Source organism: Alosa pseudoharengus, unplaced genomic scaffold (genome assembly GCF_046254945.1).
Source record: "Alosa pseudoharengus isolate Yale_2024_CS ecotype anadromous, Long Island Sound unplaced genomic scaffold, YU_APseudo_1.1 YU_APseudo_1.1_scf_10, whole genome shotgun sequence".
Lineage (NCBI taxonomy): Eukaryota > Metazoa > Chordata > Actinopteri > Clupeiformes > Clupeidae > Alosa > Alosa pseudoharengus.
Window position 1 is genome coordinate 9818659 of NW_027468565.1, and position 8805 is coordinate 9827463.

Below are 8805 nucleotides of genomic sequence, written 5' to 3' on the forward strand. Positions count from 1 at the left end.
TGATAGGTCCTTTGGAGTCCACTGGGCTGGTGGGTGACTCCTAGCCTTCTCTGTTGTGAGAGACTCACTGAATCACCAAAGCAGTGACAAGTCAGTTGTCCCACGCCCAGAGAGAGGAGCGACATGGGTGGATGTCAGACCACACTCACTGAGAGAGAGGAGTGTGTGAGTGTGCGCAACCATCTCTTTCTCAGGCAGGCTTTAGATTGGGGTGTACACTCAGTACACTTCATCATGGGTCTTATGGGTTCTTTCTTTCCCAGTGTAAAGCGTCTATTTGGAAATGTTTGAGAATGGAAGCTGGGATCTCAACTACGACTCAGACTTTTCTAATAGGTACACTTGAATGGAAAATGATGTTACCTGGAAGGAGTTCTTCATCATAAAGTTGTCAGCTAAAGAACCTTTCATCGACCTACCATCAGAGGTCTACAAAATATCATCCCTTTTGTATATCTGAGCTTTAGTTGTACTTTGAATGTGGGTGGGCAGATAGACTTATACCAGACAGCAAGACACCCAGCTGATTGTCACATTGGTAATAATTATCATGAAACCACAACTTCCTACATTTTCCTGTCATGAAATAGGCCTATGTGTGATTAGTACATAAAATATGTACAACACAGACAGTACTCAGTCTAAAGTGTGTGACCTTACAGATGTCACAGGGCAGCCGTATGCATGGTAAACCTGAATGAGCTGCATGCTCAGGCCTTTTCCAGTGATGGGAGGAAAGAGGTGATTCATGTCTCCATGTTCTAGACTGAAGCATGGAGCATCATGCAGCTGGCGTCTGCCTCTTCCTATAGCCAATGAGGCTTCCTTTCAAGTAAATCATCTTCTTCTCTTAACCGCCACTGCACACACACACACACTCTCTCTCTGTCTCTCTCTCTCTCTCTCTCTCTCTCTCTGTGTGTGTGTGTGCAGAAGAAACCACATTTTTTCTCTCTCTCATTCGCTCTCTCTTTTTTTCCTTTGCCAGTTACTTTCCATTTGTTCGCAGGAAACTCTACTGGGGTGGAAGCCCTCTGTACACTGTTTTCTCTTTTTTTCGACATACACACACACACAAACTACCCTTTTGCGCAACACACACCCTTAATTTTCCGAGTGTGTGTGGAAGAAGGTGTCATGTAAATGCCATGTGTGTATATCAGCAATGTTAAGTGTCTCCACACCCTCAGAACGCCTTTGCCTCTTACACAGCTCTCCTGCTCATGAGCCGGAGGACAGTGTGCACTAAAGGTGTGAGAAAGATGCGACTCAGGTCAAAACAATCCCAGCAGAGCTCCCCAACAGGTATGTCCGGGCAAAAGAGAAGAAGATTTCTCAAAGTTTCTCAAAGAGTACAGTAGATTATTTATGGTCATATTGCTGGAACATTATGAGACAAAATTTAGGTCATCATTTTTCTTTGCATTTTCGAAATGTATTTTTTTTAAAGATTTTTTTTTTAAGAAAATGTAATCTTTATAAATATGTTATGACATGTGTGAGTAAATATTTGTAAACAAAATGTATTGACAAATCAAACCACTGTATATCAGAAGTCATTTGATTTCAATGAGATTGTTGAAAACATGGTAAAACACATACTGAGTATGTTGTATAAAATATCAAGAAAATTGTGTAGTTCAGACAATGTCAAGGCGTAAACGTTGCTTCAAATATGAATGTATAATCTTTATTGTGTGTGCGTTTTCCTTCAGACACTCCATGGTACTTTGGGATTGGTTCTAGACCGCTGAAGTCCGGTTCTCCCCACAGCTACCTCCCAGTGAAGAGATCGATGAATCCTGTGTGGCCCAAGGCGCACCGCTTCCACACCCGTCTAATGTTTCGGCTCAAGGTGAGCTACCTGTCCTCTCTGATACTCACAGTGCAACAGATAGGAAGAACTAGAGTAGCTTACAGTAGCACCTAAATGACATTGTTCTGTGACTTGATAGCACATTTCATTCACAGAGGCAATTCACTGGTCCTAGCACAACCACAACTGCAGGTTCGAGTCCCAGTATACAGTGTAAAAGTTATCTTTAGTTGCTTTACATAAACACATGTGGTAAAATCAAAAAGTTAAACAAACCAAGATCTTCTCAAAAACTATTTACTTTGATATGTGCTATATCTTTCTATTGTTGACTTTGCTATATGAACAAAACAGACTCCCCAAGAGATATAGAATACCACTTTGCATTTGTTGGTGTAAGAGTGCGCCATTATCACCACATGTTTTCCTGTCTACATCATACTCTGGAGCGTTGAACATTTAAATGTGACCAGCTATTTTTCTACTTTCACTGTGACGTGACCTACAGTATATGTCAATGGTGTGTCGCTGAGATCAGCATACCTCAGTACCTGCTGAGAATAAACCCTGCATTTACATAAACCACCGCTCTGCTTCCCTGCCCAAGTCCCAGGTAATGATAGTAAAATATGGCCAGCCACCACGGACTCTGCTCAGAGAAGATAAACTAGAACAATGGTAGGTTTGAGCGGGCTGCGCTGACTGCCTTACGTGGCTGGAACATAGGCAAATCAGGTCGTCACATAGGCTCGGCATCACCCCACCCCCACCCTTCACCATCACTGTTAGAGTGACGTGAGAGCTTCTGTGTAACCTGCTGAGCCTGCTGACCCTTTGAATCTGTGCTCAACTCCTCTCCTGTGTCTGCTGTTCTCTCTCCGTTGCGTCTGTCCGCTCTGCAGGATCGGATGAAGATGGAGAAGGGCCGGGGAGCGGAGGGGGAGGTCGCGGGCGGCGAGGGCACACTGCGGGAGCTCGCCCTGAAGTGGTTCACCGAGACCCAGGCGCCGCTCATCCTCCATGAGGGCAACTTCCCCGCATGGTTCCAGGGATTCATCACCAGAAAGTAAGCTGACCGCACCTCACAGAGGCCTTTCAGAACTTAACTAAACTGTTTGTAGTAAGAAAGCAAAGTATGTCTAAAGGTAATTGGCATCATGATGGTGTTTCTTAGTTGACGTTTCTTGAATTATACTGTATATGTCGGATATCCACTTCTTTATCCAAAATGAAACAAGTTAAGTTATCGGTATAATGGAGAGTTTCGCAGAGAGAAATATCTACCCTGTTTTGTTTAAAATAATTCTGTAAACAAAAGGCACAAATCTAAACTGGCATGTTTTTCCTCACCTTATTTACTTTAAACATGTTAAAGAGAAAATGTCTTAGGGTCTAAGTAAGTGAGTGAACATTGTATTGTAAATAGAGTACATTCCACTGGCCCAGTTTACTATTTGAAAGAAACCTAATTCATTCAAGAACATTCCTGTGTTAAGCGGTTGGCACTGAAGTCCGTAGGCATACAGTATACTTCCATTTTAAACAAATAGGCCTGTGTCAGTCGCTTTGCTTTTGGGAAGTTTCATTTCCATGATATTTTTTTTACTCAGGGATGCAGAGGATCATTTGAGAGATAAGGAGCTCGGCTGTTTCCTCATCCGACTCAGCGACAAAGCAGTTGGCTACATCCTCTCCTACAAGTGAGTCACTGACACATTCTGGAATATACTTTACATACTCTAAAATCATGTATGTGTCTATGTGTGTGTGTGTGTGTGTGTGTGTGTGTGTGTGTGTGTGTGTGTGTGTGTGTGTGTGTGTGTGTGTGTGTGTGTGTGCGTGCAACTGCTTTTCAAAGTACAGAGATATTTGATACTTTCCATTAGCATTTCAATTTAGTATGTTTTTAAATCAAACTTGCATCATCATAGACATACATTTACCCAAAGACCAAACATGTATGCACATACACAAGCCAGCATGTTCTCACAAGCACTTCCACCATCTAACTCTAACCAGTGAACACGTGTTTGCACCAGAAGCCTTGATCACTGTTGCCATTTACAGACTTGAGACTCAGAGATACACAGAGATAACAGTTTAACAACCCTAACCCTACATCGAAGCCAGTTAACACATGTTTGTACCAGACACTGAGACTGCAGTCACCATTTTGTAATTAACCAGAACAAACCAGGCCAGTTTAGAGTCTCAAGAGACACCGAGATGCACAACCTCTAACTCTATCACCTGACAGCGATGTATGCAATGGCAACCAGGGGGGAGTCATGCTTTGAGGATACATAGAGTTTAGTCAGTACAAAGCAAGTACACAATGAGTGGGTTTCCACCACCAATATGTTCCATTTACCTCACCTCTCTCTGCTGAATCCTAGCCCTAAATTAAGACCATTTTGTTACCAGGGGTCGAGACCGCTGCCGCCACTTTGTCATCAACCAAAACAAAACGGGCCAGTTCATTGTAACGGGGGACACGGAGATGCACAACACTCTAACCAGCCTGGTGGAGTACTACCAGCAGAGTCCCATCGAGCCCTTTGGAGAGTACCTCACCCGCTCCTGCTTTCAGGTGAGCACTCCTCACTGAGAGGTGATCAAACGAGAATCGTGATCAAACGAGAGTTTGTTCAGAGATACGAACCATAAATATAGGTGGAGTGTGTGTGTGTGTGTGTGTGTGTGTGTGTGTGTGTGTGTGTGTGTGTGTGTGTGTGTGTGTGTGTGTGTGTGTGTGTGTGTGTGTGTGTGTGATAGAACCTGTTTTGTGTATGATTGTCCAAAGATAAGCCAACCATGAATATTAGGTGAAGAGAGACTTATAATTCTAATGGGTTGGTAATATGTATGTGTGTGTGTGTGTGTGTTATCAAAACAGTCCTCCTGTGAGGAGCTGTATGATGTGATTCAGAACGACTCGAAGAAGAAGACAGGGGTTAGTGTGCAGGCCATGAAGAGCATGTGGGATCAGCGCAGTCTGAGTTCAACTGACGGAGAGAGCCTGCCTGCCTTACCTCCGAAGAGCAACCGCAGAGAGAGACCACAGCCTGCCTCACAGGTCAGACACACATCCACAAACGTCTTTATACGGGCTCATCATTTTCATATTGGCCATGTGCCAATCAATGTGCACTAACCAAATACTAGTAAAATCATAGAACTTGGGACATGAATATTTAAATTGTTGATGTATTGCTTTATCAGATAAGGCAAAACATTTATACTGTACCTCTGCTTGGTGTTCACACACACCACACTGCCACCTCAAAAGAATATTATTTACTGTTTCTGCTTTATCCCTTATGAGTCTGATCAAGTGGTATTCTATACAGGCTTTGCCTCCAGTGCCAAGAAGAGGCCTCCCCTCAAAGACAGCGTCTCTGGAGGGCCCCAGCCCCTCTCAGGAGCCGGACAGGGTCCTGTACGCACGTCTGGAGCAGCCGCGAGCCACCGAGAGAGAGCAGCCGCCCCCCCGCACCCGCCGGGGGTCACACTCACAGAGGTCGCCGGGGACCCTGGAGGACGAGTGCAGAGCAAGGACTCCTCATAGGGGAGCGTGGGCGAACGCCAGCCCCACCTCCAGTGCCGCCACTGCTGCTGCCGCTGGGCCCGGTGTCGTGTACACAGAGCTCAGTCTCATGGAGTGCCGCAGCCGCTCCCTGCCGCTGCTGGACGAGGCGGGAGCAGATAGCAACTCCTACCGTCTGGGCGTGCCATCTACCAGCCCGCCCAGTGTGTCCCCGGGTCAGCCGCGCCGCGCCGGGCACACCCTCTCGCTCCTGGACACGAGGCCCGCGGGCCGGCCGTTGCCCAGCAGCAACAGCCTGGAGAAGCTGAATGGACCCCAGCTGTATCATCTGGCTGGGAGACCTCCAAGCAGCGGAGGCAGTCACAGGATGGCAGAGCTGGACGACAGGGCACAGGAGAGCGATACAACGTATGCAGAGGTGCCCCATGATTCCGTCCCCAGACGCTTCATGGACAACACGTATGAGCAGATCCCCGAGCACAAGGCTCAGGCCTGGGAAGAGGACCAACGAACTCTGGGAAACACATATGAGTCCCTGGAGGACCTGAGGACCAACGCTGCTTCAAAGGTCAGTTCACAGAGTACATGGTGAAGCTATTTTTATCCAACATTACAAAAATATCTCACTAGTTTATTTTTATATTATAGTAGAACCAAATGCTGTAATTCTGTATCTATTTAAGGATATTTCATAAACTGTGTCAGCTCATGCTCCTTTGATGATTTTATGATGCAACTGAGCTGTAGATTCAAATTTTTTGTTTTGTTTTTCTTTTCAAAGGCTGTATCCTATGAACCATTAACCTAAACCAAGTAATGATTGACTTTCCTGTGCTTCCTGTTCAGGGTGATAAATGGAGATGGCCATTTCCGGACCACTGGAAGAAATAGTGACGCTGTAGAGGGAACCAAACACACTGAATTAGTGACCATACTGAACTGTTAAAGGTGAACTCAGTGCGAGTTCTCTATCATCTCTGCCAATCAGGTCCACAAAGGCAACACTACAGGAAATCACTAACACAGGCACACACATAAGATAACACCAGTAGAATTAGTTCACCATAAAATAAAATAAAAACTCTAGGGGTTCATTCCTTTTACATTGTAGTTTGACAAACTTTGAGTGCTGGGCACACATTTGTTGTTAGATACAAGTTCTCTGTAAATTATTAGGATTTACTCTAAGCAAATGCATTTTTTATGTTGTGTATGTCTGTGTTTGCAATGTTTATGTTTTGTGGCATTATTATACATGTGAATATTTATTTATTAAAAATGTAAGTTTTAAAACAAATTTGTGGTTAGCGTGTGATGTTATTAAACACCTTGTTCAATCTTTGGTTTTATCTTGAGCCTAAAAACTGAGGCCATCACAGAACCCATTGTGCACTTGAGGTTGTATTGAGGTGTGTTGTCGTCTCAATGACCAGTGAGGGGAGTTGAGAGATTGACACAAGAAGGAACTCGACACCAGCTCACAGCCATTTGTTCACTGTCTCCCACGCCACCCATCTCCTCCACCGCCATTATCCGTGTAGAGGCAGAGCGGCAGCGGACTGAGCTGGTGTGATAAATCTCTCAGTGGATGAGACAATCGTTCAAGACGGAGGAGATGCGGTGGGGCGTGGGAGGTGTGTGTGTGTGTGTGTGTGTGTGTGTGTGTGAGTGTGTGTGTGTGTGTGTGTGTGTCTGTGTGTGTGTGTGTGTGTGTGTGAGTGTGTGTGTGTGTGAGGGGGAATCCATCAGACTACCTGAAGCGGAGAGCCCAGTTAGGCATGTCACAGGGGGAAAAATCACCGGCCGCCACAGAGATGAATGGGGCTGGGCTCTTGAAGGCCGTCGCTCTTCCGGTGAGAGAGAGAGAGAGAGAGAGAGAGAGAGAGAGAGAGAGAGAGAGAGAGTGGAGGAAAAGTGGAAATAGGTGCTGTTTGATCACAGCCTTGACAGCATAGCGTTTCACTGCACACAAATTATGCAGGTAAATGTGAATAGCCTCAGTGGCGATTGTTTTGTAGGTCATGTCAGTTGCGAGAGGACTGAAGATAACCTGGCGGAGAGAGTTTGAGCTGATGGTGGAAACAGTTTCAGCAGTTTGCTGAAATCTTCCAATGGTGGAAGCTCTTTCCATAGTGCTCTAAAAAAAGACCAGTGAGACCTGTTGCCTCTCCCCCGTGTGACTAAAGCAAGTGCAGTTGTGATGATGATGAAGGTCATGATGTAACATGTGACATGGCCTCTTTTTGTATCACTCGTGTTGCCCAACACCAACCACTCCTCACCTTGCCATGCCATGTTCCAACACACACACAAACACACACACACACACACAAACACACACAGGGATGTTGCAACTCAATGTGTTTTCACATGTCTGTCATGGGCCCTTGACCTTCACATGGAGCCCCCTTCATTAGCAATGAACATTGTTATTAATCCTCCTGGCACTGAGGGATGGCAGGCTGTTAAGGTTTACGGACCTGTAAATTGTCTTACCTGAATTTAACAACCAGCATCTGTGGTGCTGCAACATTGGTCAGGTCTCTTTGGTAGCCACCACTGCAACCCCACCCCCTCAAATTCCCCTCCAACACACACACACACACACACATGCTCACATACACCTTCCCCAGCTGTCATCTAACTAGTCATCTCTTCATCTCAGAGACCATCAAATCTCGACCATGACGCCGAGACGTGATGAGACGAGATGGACAGGACACACAGGCTGGCCTGACCCAATGAGATTCTGAATGAGAGTCTCATGAGTGCAGTGAGGAGAAGAAGGAGCTGCTGGATCTTTGACCTTATTGGTTGGTTACACAGTTCTCTGGGGATTCCTAGAGAGGTAATATAGGGGGTGCACAAACATCCATAAGACAGCAAGGATTTTTATGTAGTAACGTTAGTGTAAGGAGTAATGTAGCCTAGAAATCTAGACGCACCCTAGCGGCAGCAAATGTAATCTGCAGCCAGGGTAGTCTAGCAACTCTCCGTTGGCTTGCGAGCTGGAAAAATGAAACTTCTATCAGGCCAATCACATCGTGTATAGAGTCTGCAATTGAATTGAATTTCCTGCTACTTGAAAACAAAGAAGATGGATGCTGCTGCTGGCGAACAGCAGTCTTTGAATGGCGACTAGAGTTAAGCTTTTTTAAATTGGCAAAAGTTTGATCAACTAGCCAACTAGCTTCGCTGGTGGAAAAATGCATGGGACTCATGAGTTGTAGTGCTATCCTATTGCGTGCAGAGAACATTTGAAAGACAACGGTTTATCCCACCCCTCGGATTGAGCACTGCCAATGGTAAGTTTCCAGACCCTACATCTTGATGTGGGTCTGGCTTGTCAGGCTAGGAGTAATGCATAGAGTTGACTAATAATGTAGAAAATCCTTTATGAGGTTTAAAGAAGACAGATTGGTTCTCAGAAAGGGAAACATTA

General features: G+C 45.4%; 1 protein-coding gene across 1 annotated transcript; it reads left to right on the plus strand.

Annotated features, from left to right (window-relative positions):
• The first annotated feature begins 1074 nt into the window (after window positions 1-1074).
• sh2d7 (SH2 domain containing 7) lies at window positions 1075-6615 on the plus strand. Its single transcript, XM_076300094.1, has 8 exons — window positions 1075-1305; window positions 1716-1855; window positions 2719-2882; window positions 3427-3516; window positions 4241-4406; window positions 4713-4892; window positions 5167-5931; window positions 6210-6615. Exons 1-8 carry the CDS (start codon window positions 1224-1226, stop codon window positions 6252-6254), a joined length of 1632 nt encoding a protein of 543 aa, XP_076156209.1. The 5' UTR covers window positions 1075-1223; the 3' UTR covers window positions 6255-6615.
• Window positions 6616-8805: the final 2190 nt, after the last annotated feature.